General features: G+C 46.7%; 8 protein-coding genes across 8 annotated transcripts; 3 read left to right on the forward strand and 5 right to left on the reverse strand.

Annotated features, from left to right (window-relative positions):
* Positions 1–300: 300 nt before the first annotated feature.
* Positions 301–1706, forward strand: PGRI_089360 (Amino acid transporter, transmembrane; the record flags this gene model as incomplete). Its single annotated transcript, XM_040796649.1, has 2 exons — positions 301–1599; positions 1653–1706. 2 exons carry the CDS (start codon positions 301–303, stop codon positions 1704–1706), a joined length of 1353 nt encoding a protein of 450 aa, XP_040650079.1.
* Positions 1707–2771: 1065 nt separating this feature from the next.
* On the reverse strand, positions 2772–4463 carry PGRI_089370 (histidine phosphatase family protein; the record flags this gene model as incomplete). Its single annotated transcript, XM_040796650.1, has 3 exons — positions 2772–3618; positions 3682–3811; positions 3872–4463. 3 exons carry the CDS (start codon positions 4461–4463, stop codon positions 2772–2774), a joined length of 1569 nt encoding a protein of 522 aa, XP_040650080.1.
* A 2383-nt stretch (positions 4464–6846) lies between these two features.
* On the reverse strand, positions 6847–8786 carry PGRI_089380 (sugar porter family MFS transporter; the record flags this gene model as incomplete). The annotated part of the gene is made up of 8 exons (XM_040796651.1): positions 6847–7010; positions 7067–7127; positions 7177–7333; positions 7393–7487; positions 7541–7732; positions 7794–8203; positions 8250–8339; positions 8393–8786. 8 exons carry the CDS (start codon positions 8784–8786, stop codon positions 6847–6849), a joined length of 1563 nt encoding a protein of 520 aa, XP_040650081.1.
* A 1229-nt stretch (positions 8787–10015) lies between these two features.
* On the reverse strand, positions 10016–11635 carry PGRI_089390 (fungal specific transcription factor domain-containing protein; the record flags this gene model as incomplete). Its single annotated transcript, XM_040796652.1, has 4 exons — positions 10016–10385; positions 10441–10532; positions 10581–11183; positions 11234–11635. The coding sequence occupies 4 exons, from the start codon at positions 11633–11635 to the stop codon at positions 10016–10018; spliced, it is 1467 nt and encodes a 488-aa protein (XP_040650082.1).
* Positions 11636–12973: 1338 nt separating this feature from the next.
* On the forward strand, positions 12974–13813 carry PGRI_089400 (Cupin 2, conserved barrel; the record flags this gene model as incomplete). Its single annotated transcript, XM_040796653.1, has 1 exon — positions 12974–13813. The coding sequence occupies one exon, from the start codon at positions 12974–12976 to the stop codon at positions 13811–13813; it is 840 nt and encodes a 279-aa protein (XP_040650083.1).
* Positions 13814–15250: 1437 nt separating this feature from the next.
* Positions 15251–16861, reverse strand: PGRI_089410 (uncharacterized protein; the record flags this gene model as incomplete). The annotated part of the gene is made up of 2 exons (XM_040796654.1): positions 15251–16808; positions 16857–16861. 2 exons carry the CDS (start codon positions 16859–16861, stop codon positions 15251–15253), a joined length of 1563 nt encoding a protein of 520 aa, XP_040650084.1.
* Positions 16862–17281: 420 nt separating this feature from the next.
* On the reverse strand, positions 17282–18025 carry PGRI_089420 (uncharacterized protein; the record flags this gene model as incomplete). The annotated part of the gene is made up of 1 exon (XM_040796655.1): positions 17282–18025. The coding sequence occupies one exon, from the start codon at positions 18023–18025 to the stop codon at positions 17282–17284; it is 744 nt and encodes a 247-aa protein (XP_040650085.1).
* A 2005-nt stretch (positions 18026–20030) lies between these two features.
* Positions 20031–21842, forward strand: PGRI_089430 (uncharacterized protein; the record flags this gene model as incomplete). Its single annotated transcript, XM_040796656.1, has 8 exons — positions 20031–20177; positions 20241–20715; positions 20775–20987; positions 21046–21164; positions 21213–21273; positions 21338–21508; positions 21569–21787; positions 21835–21842. 8 exons carry the CDS (start codon positions 20031–20033, stop codon positions 21840–21842), a joined length of 1413 nt encoding a protein of 470 aa, XP_040650086.1.
* Between the last annotated feature and the right edge of the window lie 108 nt (positions 21843–21950).

Consider the following 21950-nt stretch of genomic DNA (forward strand, 5'->3'; position numbering starts at 1 on the left):
TACATTCGACTGCTTAACTTGGTTAAAAAACGAAAGAGGAAAGGCCATATTCCTAGATGGCCTGATCGTCTAGGAACCAGTGGGGCATTGGGTGAATGTTATAGGAAGTTGTTGGGAGTTTGTTCCAAACTTATGTCCAATAAGGTAATGAATGTCCGAGATTCGGGATCTATCCGAAATTCGGGACCATTTTTTTTTTTCTTCCCGTGTCTTAGGTTTACACAGAAATATATCTAATCTGGACACCTCCACTTTTTTCATTTCTTTCCTAATTGTCTGTTCGCACTCCACCGCTATTAAATGTCAGTCAAGAAAGATGTCGAGAAGATGTTCCCCGGCGACGGGGAATTGACCGAAATGTGTGATCGGGATCAGGAGATTTATAAAGCAGGTGTCCAGAAGTTCAGTCAGCTGGGATGGAAGCGCCTCACGATCGTTTTGATCGTGGAGGCTGTGGCACTGGGCTCTCTGTCTATCCCTTCTACGTTTGCGACCCTCGGAATGGTGGCGGGTGTGATCTGCTGTATTGGCCTCGGTCTCATCGCTGTCTACACTAGCTATGTCATCGGTCAGGTCAAGGTGAAGTTCCCGCATATTTCGGACTACCCTGAGGCTGGTAGACAGATGTTCGGTCGATGGGGATATGAAGTTCTCTTCATGATGCTGTGTTTGGAATTGCTGTTGTCTGCTGGATCCCACTGTCTAACTGGAGCAATCGCATTCACAAATATCACAGGGAGCAACCTTTGTTCCGTGATTTTCGGTTTCATCTCGGCTATCATTTTGTTACTATTCGCTGTGCCACCGACTTTCTCTGATATGGCTATTCTCGGTTACATCGATTTCGCCTCGATCATTATCGCCATCGGAATTACCATTATCGGAACTGGTGTGGAGGCCAGCAATTCTACCGGTCTCCAGGCTGTGAATTGGTCGGCTTGGCCGAAGGATAACCTTACCTTCTCCGAAGCATTCATCGCCCTCTCCAATATCATTTTTGCATACAGCTTCGCTCTGTGCCAGTTCTCCTTCATGGATGAGATGCACACACCCACTGATTTCCCCAAGTCCGTTTGGGCCCTTGGTCTGACTGAGATCTTCATTTACACTGTGACTGGTGCACTTGTGTATGCCTTTGTCGGCCAGGACGTTCAGAGCCCCGCCCTGTTGTCTGCCGGTAGCCTTCTCAGTCGAATTGCCTTCGGTATCGCCTTGCCGGTTATTTTCATCAGTGGTTCAATCAACACGGTCGTACTGGGTCGACTGGTACACGGCCGCGTATTCAAAAATTCCAACATCCGCTTCATCAACACAAAGATGGGATGGATAACCTGGCTGGGTCTCGTCACAGTTCTGACAATCCTTGAATTCATCGTTGCACAGGTCATCCCATTCTTTAATGACCTGTTGTCCCTTATTTCATCGCTATTTATCTCCGGTTTCACATTCTATTTCCCGGCTATAATGTGGTTTATGTTCATCCGCGGCGACGAAACCTCAACCGGCAAGAAAATGGTTTTCGGCGTACTCAACGTGTGCATCCTGATCATTGGCCTAATTATTCTAGGTGCTGGAACATATTCCAGCGTGGTTGATATTGTAAGCTTGATCAAACCCTTCCCCTTTGCTTGTGCGAATACTTACCCGAATAGATCAAATCATATGACAATGGTACCGTTGGAGGACCCTTTTCATGCAGTGTTTAGACATTGATGCTTTGCATGGTGTGTGTATATATAGAGATAGACAGGATAGACATGTTTTGATTGTAATATAGACATTGTATAGATATTTAGACTTACGGATTGCACAATATACTGAACCTATGAAGACAGACAAGGCTGATATAATACGATGGAGATTCATCCACTGCTAGAGGGACGTAGAACGCAAAGTACATGCGAGGACCCAATGTGGTCTTAAAGATATTGTACGACCACGAGGTATACGCCCAGGGACTTGCGTGCCGTATAAGAGCAGCGCAACAAGAGGAACTTCCCGAAAGGGGCAAAAAACAAAAACATACAACAGTGAGGATTCGCTGGTGGTCACCCACCCAACTACTAACTCACCGGCGTGTGGCTTAAGTACGGCTGAGCGGACGGGAAGCCCTGTTTTCCACACCCTATGGTCGTATGTGCTTGATATGACACTAGGAAGAATTATAGAATGTAAATTGGTGGTGACAATAGGGGGTATTTCAGATCCACAAATGCAGCTCTGTAATAAAAACAAGGGCAGAAAATATTGTAGAATATATGAAAGGACTGATTCGTTGTGACTGCTTTGGCTTAACTAACGGCAAGATACCTAAAGCTCAAGTACGTCGGTCGATAAATTTATATATATATATATATATATAAAACAGCGATTATAAGTTAACCTACACTTCCTCAAAAGAAGATCGCTGGCTATGGGTACTGTACTGAATTTCGATCAATACTGTACTTATCTTTCCATAATTCTATCCCATAAGTAACATGATATATGCCAACGAGAGGGGAGGATGGAAGAAACCAGTGATATATGTATGATTATAAGAAGAAACCATCCCTGGAAGCTAAGTGAATCAACAATACTGAGGTGGTGGCTGGACCCTAGGGCTCTCCCTCAACAAACCAGTAAGCCTCCTAAGCTACTAGATATATATAGAACTGTGGCAGGGCTGACACCCGAGGAATCAGGCCTTAACATCCATCTAGTATAGTGCGACGATATATGTACAAGAGCATGTTAAGAAGGACATACGTAGAGACCGCCCTCTTAGTTATCTATGATTCAGGAGCACCATCCCCAACCTGGTTTCCGGTGGTATAGTTACCAAAACATGCCTTCTGGAACTGTGCCTTTTCCTTCAAAGCGGGCACGCCATGCAAGAACTTATCGAGCCGGCAGAAACCATTTCTGGAATTCTCACAACCGATCAGTCCATCTTGTGGGAGAGGGGCATTATTCAGCACAAAACGAATGTACTCGGTGGTATTGGCAGTCGACTTGACGGTAGGGTTGGTGTAGAGAACAGGATTCAGATCATCGAATGACACATCACGAGGGCAAGTCCAGATCTCAGAAATAAATCGGGCACCAAAGGGTGTCATCTGGCTGAGAGAGAAGGTGCGCTCAGGCGCATGGTCAAGGTGAACGGGTAATCCCTTGGGACCGTACCTGAAGTAGCCGAAACCAAGAGCGTTGATCACGGACAAGATGATATCATCATGAGACATGTCCATGTAGAAGGGCTGGCCAAATGGAAACTGGGCTTCGTTATTAGTGTAAGTGTAGTTGATGCTTGTATCGCTTGAGTTGATGAGCTTTTGCTCGAGGCGAGCGGCTAGCTCTAGAACGTAGCCGATGCCCTGGGCGCGACCACTGGGCGAGCCGTAGGCGTAGTCTCCATAGTACTGCACGTCGATGTTGTATTCGAAGTCCTTCCACTCTTGCTCAGTGAAAAGAGAGCAGAATGATGAACCACCGAGACTGGTGTATTCGTATACACAGAGGTTCTGCATGGCGAGCACGTCCATGCTGGTCAGGTTGAAGTCGGAAGGGAAGTAAGAGGACAGACGGGTGCGAGCATTCTTTGTGTACCGAGAAATGAAGACCTCAGCAGCGTTGTCGCTGTGAAGTCCGTTAATACAGTTTCATGATTAAGTATTCATCGTGGGAGTAATTTTCGCTCACCCTTCAGAATAATCAAACGTGCATGTTTCGTAAGAAGCGAGTGTGTTGTTGAAATCGGCCTGCTCAGGAATCACGACAAGATTATACTGGTCGTAAGAGCTGTTGCCTCCACTGTTGCCAAAGAAGCCGCCTAGTCGAATATGTTAGCTATCTATCCGGGACTCATGAATGAGATGAGAGTTCGACTCACTGAGCCACCAACGTGCGCTTTCCAGAATACGTGCCTGGGAGGTAGTGCGAAACACCGGCGTTGGGCGGTTGGTGCCGTTGGCGTAAACGTTAAGAGATGAACTCCAAGCAGCGACATTCTCACGTCCGGCGCGGTAAAGCAGCCTTCCGTACTTGACCCAAAAGTTGGCACCGGATGTAGCCTCGGTAGCAGCACCATTCTCCATAAGAGTGTCCTCGCCAAGAACATAGTCCCAGTTGTTCAGGAACTTCAAAGGACCCACCGCCATGGTCTTGTCTGGGTGAGCCTTGCTGTAATTGGTCAACTTGGCGGCAAAGTTGGTCATTCCCTCTCCATCCAGCGGGTAATCCGTGGGGAATCGCTGCGCATGGCGATGCAGAACATGCACCTGAGACAGCTCACATCCTTGCGGTACACCACTAGGAATGCCGAAGCTATCTGCGTCCTTATAGGGGCTGAGATTGGCCCAGCTTTTGGTCATGTCAAAACCAGATGCATAGCTAGATCCAGTGGGGGCCGATGCAGGAGCAGAAGTGCTAGTCGCTGTAGCTGTAACAACTGTCACCAGTGTGGCGCCGATAAAGTTCTTCATGGTTGGGACCTCTCTCTTGTGGGACAGTCTCCAGGTTCACCCCAACTTTTCGTTTTCCGTTGTTTGGAGATATTCAGTTGCAACTGATACAGCGTAGGTAAAGTAAGTACAGTAGAGGGGGACTGAACTGTTTTGTTTATCGCAAATCCAATTAAGTTTCGGAGGATCGTTGTTCCAATGTGACAGTGATCGGCGTTCATGAACATATGGCACCAGTGTTACAGAACGAAGACTTGGCCTCGACAGACATATCAGCTTTTACATATAATCCTCCGCCGTGTAATATCAATCACATACGACCATAGGGTGTGGAAAACAGGGCTTCCCGTCCGCTCAGCCGTACTTAAGCCACACGCCGGTGAGTTAGTAGTTGGGTGGGTGACCACCAGCGAATCCTCACTGTTGTATGTTTTTTATGTTTTTTGCATTGTTGTTATATGCCAGTTTTACTGTTAAATGTGAGTGGTTAATATGAATTAGACTGCGAGAAGAGTAGTTGTGTGGATGGTTTCTGGGGAAAAGGCTATCCATAGATATTGCTCAGTCTCAGGCCCACAAGATGGAGTACTTCAAATTAAATTACATTAATTAATCCATAAAGATGTGCATAGAGCTCAAACACCTGAATTTAAATCCCATATCATTCAACTAGCTCTTTCTAGGCAACGAAGAGTTTCCGGGTCTTTCAATTTCTAAAAGCAGCCTATGGATAAGCTCAGCGGACGACAACTTTCCTGGTCTGAGTTTGGTCTTGACACTATTTGATGGCTGTTTTGTGCGACCAGTTCGTAAATGACGCGGACCCATCTTTCAGCTGCTGGGGATGCCGATTGAGAATGCTGGCGAAGTCTGGTCCTTCGTCGCTAAGTCGTACCACCCTTGAGATTCGGGTACGAGTAGTTGGTGAATTGTCGTCATATATCTATATTTCTCGCCCTGGTTTCCTTCTTCATTCTATTGTACTGTCTTGGTTACCTCTGTTGTTGAAGCCTCGATAATTATCTCCTGTAACTCTTGAGCGGGAATGTCACCGCGCTCCCTTTTCGGTCTCCTTTCTGCATGTATCTACTTTATTTACCAGTGTTCTCTATATGCTTCCGTCTTACCCTCGACCTGCGTAATCGATATAATAAGCAGGAATCCTATAGATATTATAGTCGTTCGAGTATTAACCTTTATAATTCGCGGTGACGCTTATGTTTTCTTAATTTCCGCGGTATTAACCCTGCGGTGGTATTACCGCTTCGCGTTCTTATACTACATAGGATTTCGGTGCCGGGGATTATTCTCGCTACAATATACATCTATTGCGTTATACATAACATATTAAAGGGAATCTTTCGGAGATATTTGTAAGCTATGCTCTTTTATACAGTTTGGTAAAATCTCCGCGGCAACTCTTGAGCGGGTATATCACCGCGCTCTCTTTTCATTATTCTTTCTCCACGTATCTACTTGATTAACTAGTCTTCCCTATATAATTTTGTCTTACCCTCGACCTATCGAATCAGTATAATAAGCATGGATCTTATAGATAAGGTAGCAGATTGACTATTGATATTTATGATTCGCGGTGAGACTTCTGCTTTCTCATTTTCCGCGGTAACAACTCTGCACGGTATCAACGCTGCTGTAGTATTACCGCGCCCTCTTTTCATTATCATTTCTTCGTATATCTACTTCATTGACCAGCGTTCTCTATGTACTTCTATCTTGCTTTCGAGCTGCCTAATCGATATGATTAACGAGGATCTTATAGGAGTTGTAGTCGTTCGACCATTGACCTTTATAATTCGCGGTGACGCTTCTACTTTTTCATTTTGCGCGGTATCAACTCTGCGGTAGCATTACCGCGCTATATTTTCGTTGCCCTTCCCCCGTACATCTACTTTATTAATTAGCGTACGCTATTTGCATACATCTCGCTCTTGCTCTTTCGAATCGATATAATAAGCCGGGATCTTATAGGTATTGTAGTGATTCCAATATTGACCTTTTTGATTCGCGGTGACGCTTCTGCTTTCTCATTTCCCGCGGTATCAGCTCTGCGGTGGTATTACCACTTCGCTTTCTCATAATATACACTACTTAATTTAAATATCTTACCGCTAGCCGATCCCTAGATGTTGTATACGTGGTCATATATGGCATATTTGACGAAAAGTTCAATTTCAGATCTAATATGACTTCGTCTAGAGCGACCCTCTGTGTTAGTGAAGATATCGTACCAAATCTATCTCGTCCGCTAGGATTGTTGTCTGATGGAGATGCTATTGCCTTAGATCAAAGCATTATATTGGTGAGCTCTTGATTGAATAAGTTGTACAAGAGATTCAGAGTTTTAGACAATTCTCTGCGCCTCCGCTTTCTCATATGATGTCAACTAGTTATTGGTAACATCGAGAACATCGCTCTTACTGACTCCGCGTTCCACCAAGACATCACCGTGAAGAGCATATGCCTGCTCCATTTTCCAAAAGAAGGGACTCGGGGTGGAAAAGAGTGCTTCAATCGATTCCAGGGAGCGCCCGCGGGTTTCAGGGTAGACTATAACTGTTATTAGCTCCGCTCTTTCCGTGGTCCTTGTGGCAGTAAGAACGTACAGAGGTAAACGGTGGGGATCCAAATTAAATTAAGGCCGGCGAAGAGGAAGTAGGTGCGGCTCTGGGAAATAGTAGTCAGCTTCATTCACAACAGGATAAGTTGCTCTTACCTTCATAGTGTCGAACATAATCGGATTAACCAAAGTAGTCATGCCCACACCGATTGCCCACCCAGTGATGCCAAAGCCATTACCTTGGGCACGCAAGTCAGAGGGAAAGATCTCTGTAGGCACCAAAAACGCGACTGTACCCCAGGTAGCAGCGTAGCTGTGAGAAGATGTCAGATTAATGTAGGACAAGCTGAAAATCGAAAACGGTGCACTAACCCGATATTGAACAAGAACAACATGGTAACGGCCGCAGGAGCATAATGAGCAGCATTACTGGGATTCTGCAATGAACCCTCGTAGACAGCTCCAGCCTGGCGTTTAATTAGAAAAAAACACCGTAATTTCCGTGGAAGTAGAGACATACAATAAGATTGACAGCAAATAGCATTGCTGCTCCACCCATGAGACAAACACGGCGACCTAGACGATCGACGATCTGGGCACTTATAATTGTACCAACAATGCCAACCGTGTTGAGCCCCCCAGCTAGGCCGTTTTGTGTGATAGTGCTATATCCAGCCTGGTGCAAGAGGACTGGAGAATATGCAGTGACAGCCTGTATCCATCTATATTAGAGATAGTTATAGAGCGAATGATGCTGATTGGGATGTACTTACCGTAATACCTGTCCAAGAGGCCATGATCTGAAGCCATATACATAGCCAAGCTCGCCTGCCCAAATTCGGATGCCGTTTCCCAGCCTTCCCGAGCAATATTTTGACAAATTGGATAGGTGAGCTGAGTTGACTTTCCTCTGCCAAGGTAACAATCTCCAAATATTCCCGGTCAACCTCCTCTGAGCTGGCTCTGTGCTTGCGAATACGCTTTAATAGGTCATACGCCTCTTCTTTCCGACCAACTGAAGCAAGATACCGAGGACTATCCGGTAGCATCTTGATAAAGCAGGCAAGAAGTAAGGCTGGGAAACATTGGAAGGCGAGTAGGAATCGCCATCGCACGTCCGAGTATCCGTTATCGATGAAGGCGAGGCCGAAAGATATCCAGTATGCGACTGATATCCCGAGATCTGGAAGGTATTAGCAAGACAATTGAAATGTCTCCGGACTCCTTACAGTTTGCAATAAAGACGTATCCCAGAAACCCGCCGCGGTGATCTGCAGAAGATGTTTCCGATACCAGGACAGGAGTGATTCCAGTCAAGGCTGCCACGAGTTAGAAGAAGTTAGAAAGATCCACCACCGTACAAAGAACTCACCTCCAGTGCCAATTCCCGTCAACACTCGAGCACAAATCATGAAGTTTGAATTCTGAGCAGCTGCCTGTAATGCGCCGCCCACCAAGGCAAACAATGCTCCCGCCAGCAGGCCATTGATCCGACCAAATCGATCTGCCAACCACCCTCCAGCAAAGCAGCCGAAGATGGCACCTAGGTAGTAGACACTGACAATACCGCCCTGGTGTGTGGTATCCGTCACGGTTCCATCTGACTTCCCAATGCCGACCTCGGTCACGTACCTGGGCGCGGAATTGACACCTCCCATGACGCCCTGGTCATATCCTTCGAAGAATATAGAGATAAGCGAGAAGGCCTGGATGGCCACATTTAGCTGCCGCGGCGAGAGCCGCTTCCAGAACGTTGTATAGCTCATGCTTCGTGATTTCTTTGCCCTACATTGAAAACATGGGGGCTCACGCCTCTTTTATAAAGTGGAGCATTTGCCCCCGGTTGATCGGAATGGCGCTACATAATCCTGGAGAAACGCGGGGCGAAATAAATCCAATCCTCATTCAGGCGCGTAGCCGTGCCATGGAAGCTGTGTTATAGAAGCCGCGTGATAGAAGCCATGGCATCGAGTAATTTCATGCCTGTCTTGTCGGCCTCGGCATCCACTCGGCCTCGAGGGCGTGAAATAATAAGCGTGTTACCGTGTTACCGTTTTCCCGTCTAACCGTCCATTCTTCCACTTAGCCGACCATTTAACATTTTTGGCGCTATGGGCTGTTTGAACCTTATAGATCATGTTACTTTCCTGTCTTTATGTACATAACTTCCATAGCTTTTTATATCAATGCAACGACATCGTACTTCCATTTTCTCATCTACTTCGCAGCCGACTTTAACATGTTATGAGCCCGGGGACTCGTCATCCGATCTAAAAATTGGACTAATATGCTTGGTAGTTATGCACAGAGGTCTTCTACTACGTTGTATGAGCCAGTTAAAAAGTCCATCGCGCCGGTACAAGAATTCGAATATACACACCTCCATTAAGCCCGGAGGATTCCCTTTTTAGGGTCTGTGAATAGCTTCAATTTCCAGCTTACAGCTTGTTGCTGTTGTCGAACCTGGGTAGTCCAGATATTATTTCACCAGGAAGAACAGCCACTATTTTGGGATCCAAGGTGATGTTTGTTTGCCTTATCTTGCTATCCCCCAACGCGGTTTTCTTCTACACAAGACTCTCTTGCCTCACTGGTCTTACATAGCAGCCTTTGCATCGCTTTACATCCATATGCATCCTTGATTGAATCTGTATCAAGTCTCATCTTCATCAGCTCCCCAGTATCTCAAATCCTTGGAATACTATTCTCTTCTTTTCCAGATCCGACTATTTTCGGGGTTCTCGACACACAATTTCTCACTGCAGCATTTCCAACGGGTTGGATTCTTAATACCATAATGATTTTTAATATCCCCTTCCTCAATCATTGGTTTCTCGACCGCACCTTTCATAATTCCTTCGTCACTGTTTGCCCTGATCAATCTAATCAAGTTTTTTTTTCACTACTAGCCTATCCGGCCGCCTCCACATAAGGTTCCCGCACGCAACGCCGCGTAGATTTCCCCGAACAACGTCGCCATGGCGAGTAGTGTCTGCTATATCTCATCATCGGTAGAGCTAGAATGAAATTCAAACGCTAGACGAAGAAACCCCTCGGCATGATGAGATTCCAACGGCCACGGCCAATCTGAGAGGAGTTCTGGTGGCAGCTGAAACAGGGGCATCTGGTCGAGACCAGCATCAGGTGAGGCTCTGAGGGAGGGAATACCCTGTGCACATTCTGGGACAGCAAGTTCGGGATTTGAGTCAATTACCTGCGTTGCGTTACTCGGTGGAGCTCGATAGCGGAATGAGGTACGCATGTAGCCCTCTATTCGTTCAACCTGGGATCGCAGTCGTTCGCCGACACCAGAGGCACGGTGTAGGCCCATTTCGAGACGTTGTAAGAGGTCTGCCATTTCAAGTCTGTATGCAGATATATCAGCTAGACCTCAAGTGTCACGGAATGGGGATAACGTACAGTAATGTGCGAGCTCGTGTGTAGGAGACTTCAGACAAATTTCCTTCCATGACAGAGCCAAGAATGTACCCAATCCCGCCGAGGTGGTGAAGCTAGGATTTATCAGTATAGAATCCAAGAAGTATAGAGACGGCACATACTAAAGGGGAGCTGATAGCTTTCAAGTATTCGATGGGTACATTCGAGAAAACGCTCAGCAGTTCGCCCGCTACATCGCATTTTCGTTCCACGCCAATCTCCTCTGTAGACAAGAGCATCATTCGGAGGAGCTGTAGCGTCGCTTGGATATTGGCTGACTGGAACCCGAATAAATCCTTAGACATGTCTCCTGTAGTTGGCGGCGTTTCCCGAAACTGTGATGGAAGAGCTAAGTACATAGTAAGGACTTGATCCATGACTGCCGGCTCTGATATAGATAACGGATTAAACAGTGACCCAAATTGTGTCATATTATTAGCCGAAGAGCGTCTACTGCCATCGAGTACATGCTCAAGAATGCGGTAAAGGTCTGTGGTGAAGTTCCATCCACGAAGCCAGGGTGTAGGCTGGGAGGCGACAGTCACATTGCCCGTTGGAAGGGATTTCAATTCCAGGGATACAGACGGCACGCCATAACCGCAGTGTGTGATGAATTCATCATCTAATTCGGTAGGGTAGCGCACTAAGGAATGAGCTTCACGATATCGAATAACGCCGCCCCATACAATAGTCGAATAGAGGTCGAACGTATAGATAGACCAGAACTATGGATATAGTCAGTAAGGTGATAACAGATGAATAGTATATTCCATACAAGTCGCCGCCGCTCCTCTGTCTCGACTGGAGTTATGTTGCTTGGCCAGAGCTTCTCGTCATAAAGGCCATCCATCGAAGTCAAGGTGTGGTATAAGCCGGAGTATTTCTGCATATTTTTGATCTGGCCATTTTGAATGCTAGCGATAGCAAGTATTGCACATGCCTGCATATAGTGAATACCTTTAGCTGAGACAAGGTCCCGAGGAATCGAGTTTTCAGCCGCTATAAAGAAAGTCTCGGACGGTGGATCTATAAGCTCTTCTCGGTCCCACCGATTAGAATACAACGCACCGTCACGTGCGCGACCGGCGACCAAAGAGCACACAGCCATCGTGGAGGCGAAGAGCCCTTGATCATAGAGGTGCTTCTTGCTATTCACCTGCTCTATAAATGACGGCATATGAAACAAGGGAAATCTAGTGGTGTTATGCTCAGTCAGCGCAATCAGCGAGAAGGATTTAAGGACACATGATACATTGGATAGACGATTTCAAAATAGACTTGGACCAAATTCTTTATTCGGAGGTCACAGGCAATTGCAAATGCCTTCCAGGAATTGTGCAGGACCCTGACATCGGCATCAAGCTCGGTTGCGGACCAACTATAGTCAGCGGAGACTGATGCGCGATACTGACTGTGAGAAGTCGAGGAGCCAGAGGCTCTTCTGCCACTTGCAATCGATGCCGCTGTAGGAATAGTATGATTGACCGGTGCTCTCACAAACTGAGGGTTGGGACCACTCGCCCGAGTGCCAGTCTTGATGCCTCGGCGTTTCATGGGGCGATCAAATGTGCATGGCACATCGAAGTCCATACAGTTTTGACAGCGGCCTAGGGGGTCCCCGCCTTCGCTACATTTGATGCTGCGTCTGTTGCAAAAGTCGCCTACATTAGATTTTGTGTACTTAGCAAATGCAAACCTCATGCCCGGGGTTCAGACGGCCAAGCTAAAGGGTAGAATATTCCAGAACAAACATATCGAACATTGGGGAACATACACGCTACGGAGACGCGTTGAAGCTTTCGCGGTTGTTGAGACATTCAGTCACTAAATAACTCCTCCGTAGAGGGTAAGGCAAAGCGTAGAGATTTAGTTAGATAGAGCATGGTGTAAGGGTCTGCTAGAGTAGGGGAAAGGCGGTGGAATTCAAGTAAGTGAAAGCCGTTTAAGCGAGTGGCATTCAAGTTTCCTGATTATATCGAAGGATAAAAGACGGCAAGTCCGAAAGGTCAAAACCCGAGAACTGGTTCAGTGCTGACGTAATCAAGTAACTCGGCCCCGGGGAAAACTGCCGAAACCGCCCGAACTCGTCTCAAGGCCGACTCCGCGTAAAGCGAGATGGACACTAAGCATCGCCATAGTCCACATATCTGTATGCATGTCATTTTATTTTATTTTTCATCATCTCTGCTTAATGCCAATTATGCCCCTCTCAATACCGTATACTATATTCCCCTCTTTGACTTAATTAGGCTCAGCAGTTGACCAATTTCAAAAAACAGCAAAGGAGACTACTCAGGTAATAAGACATTATAATTGAAAACTGACAATCGTAGCCCTGGAGTCGGCCGGCACCGTCTGAACCGACGCAACTCCGTCATCGGAACTCCCCGATCGATAAGGAAAATTGTGCGGGGGCGGGGAAGAACTTCAGATTTTCAATTGCTTTTCAATTCCTTCTTCTCTGACAATTACTTCAAAAAAATATACCAATTCCCTACCTACACATCTGGCAACCATGGGTAACGACCAGAAGCTCGGTGCCTATTATGCACCCACAGGCGGATTGCCACCACAGACACAGATCCTCACCGATCGTGCCATGTTCACCGAAGCATACGCGGTAATTCCGAAGGGCACCTTCAGCGACATCGTGACGAGCTTCCTGCCGTTCTGGGATAAGACGCGGTTATGGGTGATTGCCCGTCCGTTATCGGGCTTTGCCGAAACATTTTCGCAATACATTATGGAAGTGCAACCCGGGGGTGGCAGCGACCGCGGTGAAACAGATGACACTGCGCAAGGTGTCGTATTCGTTGTCGAGGGTGAAGTGACAATTACCCTGGGAAGCCAGAAACACACGCTTGCCGAGGGCGGCTATGCCTATCTACCACCCAAGAGCGGCTGGACCCTACACAACACAGGCGCGACCACCGCCCGTTTCCATTGGATACGCAAGGCCTACGAATATGTCGAGGGACTCGACCAGCCTGAACCGCTTTTCCTGAATGAAAAGGAGATTCCACCCACCCCCATGCCAAACACCAACGGTGCTTGGGCGACCACTCGATTCGTTGACCCAACCGATCTGCGCCACGATATGCATGTCACCATTGTCACCTTCGAGCCCGGCGGTCTGATCCCTTTCGCTGAGACTCATGTCATGGAACATGGTCTTTACGTACTAGAAGGTAAAGCCGTGTACAGGCTCAATCAGGACTGGGTCGAGGTGGAAGCCGGTGATTTCATGTGGCTGCGCGCCTTTTGCCCACAGGCCTGTTACGCCGGTGGCCCTGGCAAATTCCGCTACCTGCTCTACAAGGACGTGAACCGTCAAATGAAGTTATCACGCCCATAATAGTTGAACACTTTGTCAATTTGAACCCTAGTCATATCACAGTCCTTGTCACATAAGGGGGTTCAGTGCGGCCGTCGGACGACCAAGGCTGATTCTCGCCCTGATTCGCACCTCTCTCAGCCCTGGTGGCACAACGCTGAAGCGCCTCTCACTCAGGCGCACCCCGGTGGCACCCAACTACTAGCCGCAGATATCCCCCCCGCCGGCTAGTTAGTAGTTGGGTGTGTGATACTACTAGTGAATCCGCACTATTGTATGTTTGTGTTTTTCTAATCCAAAAAATATACAAATTAAGTTCAAGTTGTGCGCCTAATTCTCTTAATTCTCTCCAGTCAATCAAATCTAACCATACATACGCTTTATGACAAGGTTCGGTGGTAGCTTTTCGCTGGGACAACAATCTTAACGTTATGCCTCACTCTACTGAATTTCTCAGTCTTCCGAGACCACACTACAAATTAACAGCTTAACCTTTACCATCCATTCCAGTCATTTTAAAAACAGATCCACAACTGGCCCTGCTTTGGCACTTCATGAATCTGCTGGTCCCAATACACCACCCATTTCTGTCCACTCTCATGATCCTGACCATTGTTAAAAGCAGCAAAAAGCAAAAACATACAACAGTGAGGATTCGCTGGTGGTCACCCACCCAACTACTAACTCACCGGCGTGTGGCTTAAGTACGGCTGAGCGGACGGGAAGCCCTGTTTTCCACACCCTATGGTCGTATGTATCAGCCAATTTGTGGGAAGAAATGAAATTAACCAAATTCAGAATTGGCTTTATTAACTAGGGTTGACCCAAACTGGAGCTCGGTGGAGATGTCACCATTGAATGAGTTCAAGCGACTCGCCGAAACAAATGGGATCCTGAATCTGGATATGATGAGGGGGAGAAAAAGGCTGGGAATGAGTTAGAAGAAGGTGGAAATAAGTCAAGTAGAGGGAAGGAGTTGAGAGAATATAGAATAGGAGTCGATGTACGTCGATGTAAGCGATGACTTGGTACCGCTTAGTCTAGTCTGGGTGAACTTGGATTATGTATGGAACTTGAACTTCGACCTTACGAAAAGTGTAGGTTGTCAGGTTCTCAGACGAGTTGAGCTTACTAGTAGCTTTTCGACGGGCTTATACGAAAACAACTTTTCTATGTATAACTTTTGATTTGCAATTCTTCAATCCCAGCCTTTCAGCACAAGAATGTCATTGCTAGTCGCCATTTTTACATTCCTTGCGAAATCGCCGTACCAGCGAATAAATTGTTTAAGGAGAGGAAATATGGTGTAGTGCCCTACGTAAAAAACTATAAGGAGATATACTCCGTAATGACGAGAACAGTGACCTAGACTCCGGTGGTGATTCTATTGCCGTTACATCAAGAGAGGTCTGTTCTTTCTCATACGCCTCCGCGAGATATCAATTATTCAGCTCAGCATCAGTTATGCATATCTCTATGGTCCTTCCGAGATCCTTCTTGAAGTTCTCTGTGCGTCGTCCAAAGTCCCGGCGAGAGAGTATCAGTGAACATACCAATGTCTATATCCAGCCCCAGCGATTCACACACTATTCTAGGCCCCGTGCTATCGTCTGTGTCCATTGACTCGGTCTCGATATCGAAGGTTCGAATTGTAATTGTGTTCAACGAAGGAGTGGCGGACTGGGCAAATTCAAGAAATTGTTGAATTGCTTCTGCCACCTTATCTGTCTTCCACTCGAAATCCTGCTCTAGACTCAAGTTATCTCGAATGGCGAGCTTCTGGAGTGTTGGTGGTAGTAGCTCAGACAAAGCTGGAGAGTTTTCATGATCCCATCCGAAAAGCATGACTGCTGGTAGCTCTGCGGTTCGAAGACGCGGGAACTGCTTCAAGATTCCTTTGAAAGGCTCGAAGCTTTCTCGTGGAGTTCCATTGTTACGTTCTAATGCGCCCCAAACACTAGGCCAATAAAGTGGACAAAGCTCCATGCCAATAGAAAGATGTTCAACGGTGTCCTTGACACTCATTAGCCCTTCATGAAGCACGCCTCGCTTTTTCAGAGGAGGTTGTGGAGAACAACAGTTATAGCCGAGTTCTCTATCTTGTGATAGGTAGACGAGGCCCAGGTGAAGACTCTTCAACGAAGACAGGTGCAACAAAAGATTTCTGACCTCATCTTCCTCAACGGAGGATTCTGTCAAGACAAGCCTTTCAAGCTGGGCCAGATGCGCTAGCTTGCTTGATACAACAGGCTTGGACAACTCGTCACTAACACCTTCGAAACTTTGGATCCAGATTTCCAGAGATCTCAAAGAAGGCAGATAAAACCAGCCTGCAAATTGTTCCGGGTTACAAATGGGAAATGCGTCAATGAAATCCCACATTGTTTCGTTGAACAATCTAGGACCTGGAACATTCAGGCCATATTCGACAACAGAGAGATCAGAAAATCGAGATAATGTATTCCCAGGCGCAGTGAGAAGAGCATGTCTCATCATCAATCCTGGGAACCCAGTTTGCCACACAAAAGTGTAATCAAGTTGCAGCGACCGTAGATTATGAAGTTGAGAAAGAAGAATAGCCACGAATGCGTAAGGGTCGCCATTTTCCAGGGCAGGGATCCACTTCTCTGATGAGGGAAATTGCGCTTTAGTGATAATATCTTTTGCCGCGTTTACCTCATCCTGAAATAAGGATGAGAGCTGACTCCAGTCTCCATCGATTTGAGGCAACTCCCACTCGTCTTCCTGGTCGTCTGCTGGATACACCAGTTTTGAGGATACTATGCTCACATGGTGAATGAGCGCAGCCAGATCGGGACGTTTTTGAATAACACGGAATAGACTTAGGACCCGCTTGAGGGGAGGTCTAGTCCAGTCAATATCGACTCGGCGATATAACGAGGTCTCTGAGGAGACCTGTAAGCCTCGAGATGTGGCCACTACGGATGCAGTGTCTGAGGATGATATTTCATCCAGAATCTGCACCCAGCAGTCTTGTGGGAGGATATTCAAGGCCCTATGGTGGTTTAGCTAGAGGTATTATCTAATATAAGGAAGGACCCACTTCATTGGTGTTATAGTGAATTTCTGTATAGCAGTGCCAACTGGCGAAAGTGTTATCGAGGTGGATATTTGCAAGAGGGAAAAGCGAAGAGTTAAGGGAATTCTATTCATATAAGTAGGGAGATCATTAGAGCGTATCCTGATTTTCTGCCATTCCAGCCACGTGGAGTTGGGGGCCAAGGTGCCCCCTGTGAGGATTGTATATTTTGGGAAAATTCATATATTCATATTATATTTTATATTTTTTAACGGACTTTAAACCAAATTCAATTAAAATGATACTAGTAGTTAACCGAATTGAGTTCCAGCTAGTCAGGACCTGTGATATAAGCACCACCTGTAAACATTGAACAATTTATATACATGTCTTTCCATAAATTATTCTGTGAAATCTTCACCCCCACTGATAGACACCCAAATATCTCCTCAGTTCGCCTGGACTTGGCCCTCATCAGCTTCAGCTTCCACAATCATGCAGGTTTCTAACCTGACTGTCTCACAGTTTCCTGCAGGGAAATCTTCCGGAAGGTTTTCTATATTTTGCACAACGGTCAAGCCCATTTCTTCCGTCCACGAAGCGCATCCCCATCTCACATCATCCTCATTATCCGCTGAGCAGGGGGGAAGATAGCCTTTCCTATTCCACGCAGCAACCCTGGGGTTGTGATCTTTTGGGGATTCATTCGGATGGTCCACCATCCATAAAAGGGTTGACATAATCTCCCCACATGATGCTTGGTTCCTGTGCTGCTTGCTCTCTTGAGTGGCACAACTGTTTAAAGCCTCCGTGACCTCATTAAATCTTGCGTCGAGTTTGGGATTGAATGTTCCTTCACCACCAGCCCAAGACGCATGTTCGTAGATAATTTGTCTTCGCCCCTTCGCGGAAGAAGAGAAGTAGACTTCATTGCCGATAGAGAGGCCAATCATCGCGGCTGGCTTTGCAGGATTTTTCACAACACTATCACGACGCATTTCAGCGTAGGCAGCCTGAATCATGCTGAGGAACTCGTTGTCTGTTGGTGGTTTTTCGAAGGTGCACTTCGAGTTAAATACCAAGTTGCTGCTTTCCACTGATTCGTCTTTGGCGATCCCAAGGGAGGGTACTGCCAGAGTACTGTCTAGCAATGCTAGGAGGAAGAGAAATGATAGGAAAATCTTTTGAAACATGACGGTAAGACCTCGGCAGGATAGTTGGGATGGAGGTGAGGATGTAAAATGAGATAGCCAATTATGCCAAAGAACGTTTCAGAGTGAAGATCGAGTCAGTGTGCTCGAGTAGTTGTTGTCAAGTACTCTGTGATGGCTTGGGAGACAAACGGTCGTTTAAATATCTAGATGAGTTGCTATTCCAGGAGTATTTGCAAGCACATTGGACATTCAGAAAGCCATGCTACTCTTTCGGGTTATTCCAGGCTGTTTCGTTCATTTCAGCCATTGCATGGATATCAGCCCCCAATATCTATGCGCCCATGGTCCTAGGTAGTATTACTTGTGTATTAATTGCCTATATAGGCCAATGGCTCTGCCAAATTAATGTGGTAAGATCATAAGATGATTTTTCATTGCAGTTGTAAGTCCCTTGGCGTAGTATACGATATATCGAACTTATATTGTACATCTTTGCGGAGTGGACTTTCCTAAGACATTAATACTTATGAATAAGTTTATACATTGCTATTTTACCGTTTAGAGAAGCTGTCGGACCTCTTTCCCCTCGTCCTTTTGTCCCCATGAAGCTATTTAACGAGCTCCGTGACAATAGGTAGATTATGATCATGAAAGTAGAGACAGATATCTCGTCCTTCTAGCCTTTCATTGCTTGTCTATGCGATGGATATAACGACTTGCGAAGTATATCTATAGTTAAATTGCTATTTAAGGCACACTATGAAACTCGCAAGGAATCACATGTCTACCCGGGAAATAAATGACACATTCCGCCCCTACATATAACGCTAAATATGCAAATATGTATCAGACGATGTACTAGGAGCTATGGAGTACATAAATGGTAAATGGTACTTTTTTTGGTTTTTTAAAGGTTTATACATCAGGCTGACTATCGTGTGGTATCAACGTTATTCCAAAATTGGAATGTGGATACAGGTACGGGTAACATGCGGGATATCCGGGATGGTGAAGAGCATCATCTTACTTCAAACCTCCCAATTATTTTCGTAAACAGCAATACTTGGGAGAAATTGACTTGCTTGAAAGGGTTATTGAAAATTTTATTAATATCTTCGTAATACAATCTAGAATAGTTTGAGCTCGTATACGTGGCATATAAGAGATCCCACTAGAGCCCCCTCCGAGAGCTAATGTCAACAGCGTAAACCATGAAGTTGTCTCTTACCATCTTGGTGGCAACGCTTGCCTTGACTTATCCTATCCAAGCAAGGAATGTTTTGTTGGATAGACGCAATATAGGTTAGTTCTTTGTACTAGGCCGCCCTGAACGCATAGTAACATCTCTCTTCCAGTTCACGTCGTCAATGAAGCCAGCAGCTCTCAGGACGATGTGATCTCTCACAAAGGCACTACAACCCCGGTCGTTTGGACTAGTAGTGGGTTTTCTACGACAGCTACATCTTCTGCCAGTATCGGTCGGACTACCAAGCATCCAAAGATCACCCAACGTCCTCGGTCCTCAGAGGCATCCAAAGAAGAAGATCCCTCAACACGGCCCTCCACTACTACAAAAAAAGGTGGTCAATCCAAGACATCGACAGAGGCTGGAAAATATAGCTCGAATCAGTCTAATTCCAACACTCGATCTCACCCTCCAAACACAGTAGTCTCATTGAGGCCAACCCATTCGAAGCAACCGGGTCAGTCTGGGACTCCCACTACTAGCTCATCCAAGTCGCGTACCTCAAAGTCTGGTGGCTTATCCAATACAAGCTCGCCTCCTAGGCGCTCCCAAGGGGGCACTACATTGGACTCTACTACTTCTTCAATGACATCGAAGCAGACAGACTGGCCAAGCGCTACTGTTACTCGTTCACCTTTCACCTCCTATTCAGCAAGCAAGTCCTCGTCTGTAGTTCCTATCATTGGTGGTGGGCATACTACAAGTACATCCCATTCACACCAACCGGGTCCTTCTGAGACAAGCACACCTCCTAATCGCTCCCAAGGAGGCACTACATCGGACTCCACTACGTCTTCAATGACTTCAGAGCAGACAACCTGGCCAATCGCTACTGTTACTCGTCCACCTTCGAGCACCTATTCATCAAGCAGGTCCGCGTCTATAGTTCCCATTATTGGTGGTGGACATACTACAAGTGCGGCTGTGCTTGATTCTCAAACAACAGTGAGTAGCTGCATAGCAGATTGATTGTTATTTACCGTGATAAGAAACTAACGCACTTTTCAGATCGTGCCAATTACTAGGGGCCATGAAACTAGCACGGCCGTTTTCACAGCCACCGAGGTTGTTACCGCAGATAATTCGGAGCCCACGGCTGCATGGGGCTGTGCTTCAGATGACATTTGTGGTGTCTGTGATGTTCCCCTGCTTTGTCCATTAGTCGCTGGCTGGGGTCTCATCGGTGGATGGATACCAGTTACAAATCCTCTTCTACCAGGTGGCCCAGTCCCTCTTTCACCTGGTGGTCCAGTCCCTCCCCCTGAACTATTCGAACCCCCGGTTGGTGACACTACCACGTCGACAACCATATCCACAACCACAACTACGACCTCCAGTACAAGCGGCACCCCGACCCCTACGATGCGGCTTTGCATGTCCTATATTCAAGAGGGTTCAATAGAGCCCACCCAGACACCGACTGCAACACCGACTACCACCCCCTCCTCTAAGATGCGTCTTTGCATGTCCTACGTTCAAGCTGGTTCAATGGAACCCACTCAGACACCGACTGCAACTCCAACTACTACCCCCTCTTCTAAGATGCGCCTTTGTATGTCCTACGTTCAATCTGGTTCAATCGAACCCACCCAAACACCAACTGCGACTCTGTCGACGCGCACTCCCAGTTCTTTTGCTACAAGCTTGGCATCTACCACAAGCTCGTCAAGCATCAGAAGCTCGATAGCCGCAGGGAGCTCATCAGTTATCAGAAGCTCGTCAATCGCCACAAGCTTGGTAACCACCACAAGCTTGGTAACCACCACAAGCTTGGTAACCACCACAAGCTTGGTAACCACCACAAGCTCGGCAGCCACCACAAGCTCGGCAACCACCACAAGCTCGGCAACCACCACAACCACAGAAATGCCTGCTGCTACGCCCGAGGTTTCTCTTACCACTGTGAACGCCAGAGGAAATGGAACCACTATCGTAGGTGTCCCCCCTGCATACATATGAGAAAGCTAACTCGAATTGTAGCACAACGAGGTCGGTTGTATCTCTGTCAACCAACAAATTCTATGCAACGGCTGGACACAGTGTGAGTATCCACTAGTTTTAACCTTCACAAACCGGGGACAGACCAGCTAACTAGCCAAAAAAAGCCACCATACGCACCGATTCGGACACTACTACAGTGAAGATATACGCAAAGTTTGATGGCAGTAATTTGGAGCACAAATTCATCCGACCTGGCTGTGAACTCACTGCTAGCTGGCCGTCCTTCTATGGCGATGTTTACTTCAAAGGGGACGACTGCCTCTATGACGGTGAAGGTATCCACCCCACACTTATGCGTTCTATCTATTAACAGACCATATACTGATGTCGTCTAGACAAAGCCATCGGATGCTGCACCCAGCCCGCGCTGGATCTCGTTCCAAACCCATACGCACATGTCTGTGAGAGGAAATACGAAGTCTGGCATGATTCGTTCACAATCTGGACCGAGTCCTTCCCCAACGGTAATGAAGATGATTTAAGAGCTGGTGCTGACGACTGTGGTATTGTCACTGACTGGAAGGTCGACTTGGATTACCATGACGAGAAAGGAGGTCTGCCACTGTACACCTACGTTATACGGTTTAAACTACCATTGCAGGCGACTAATTGTGTTGGGAAAGCTATTTATAATGCAGGAGGGCCTTACGTCAGTTGTTAGTGAAGTGTGCCATGCTAGGCTTTGTATGCCGTTCATCCGTGGCTATAGTGAAAATT

This window comes from Penicillium griseofulvum (assembly GCF_001561935.1).
Source record: "Penicillium griseofulvum strain PG3 chromosome Unknown contig_12, whole genome shotgun sequence".
NCBI classification, from domain to species: domain Eukaryota; kingdom Fungi; phylum Ascomycota; class Eurotiomycetes; order Eurotiales; family Aspergillaceae; genus Penicillium; species Penicillium griseofulvum.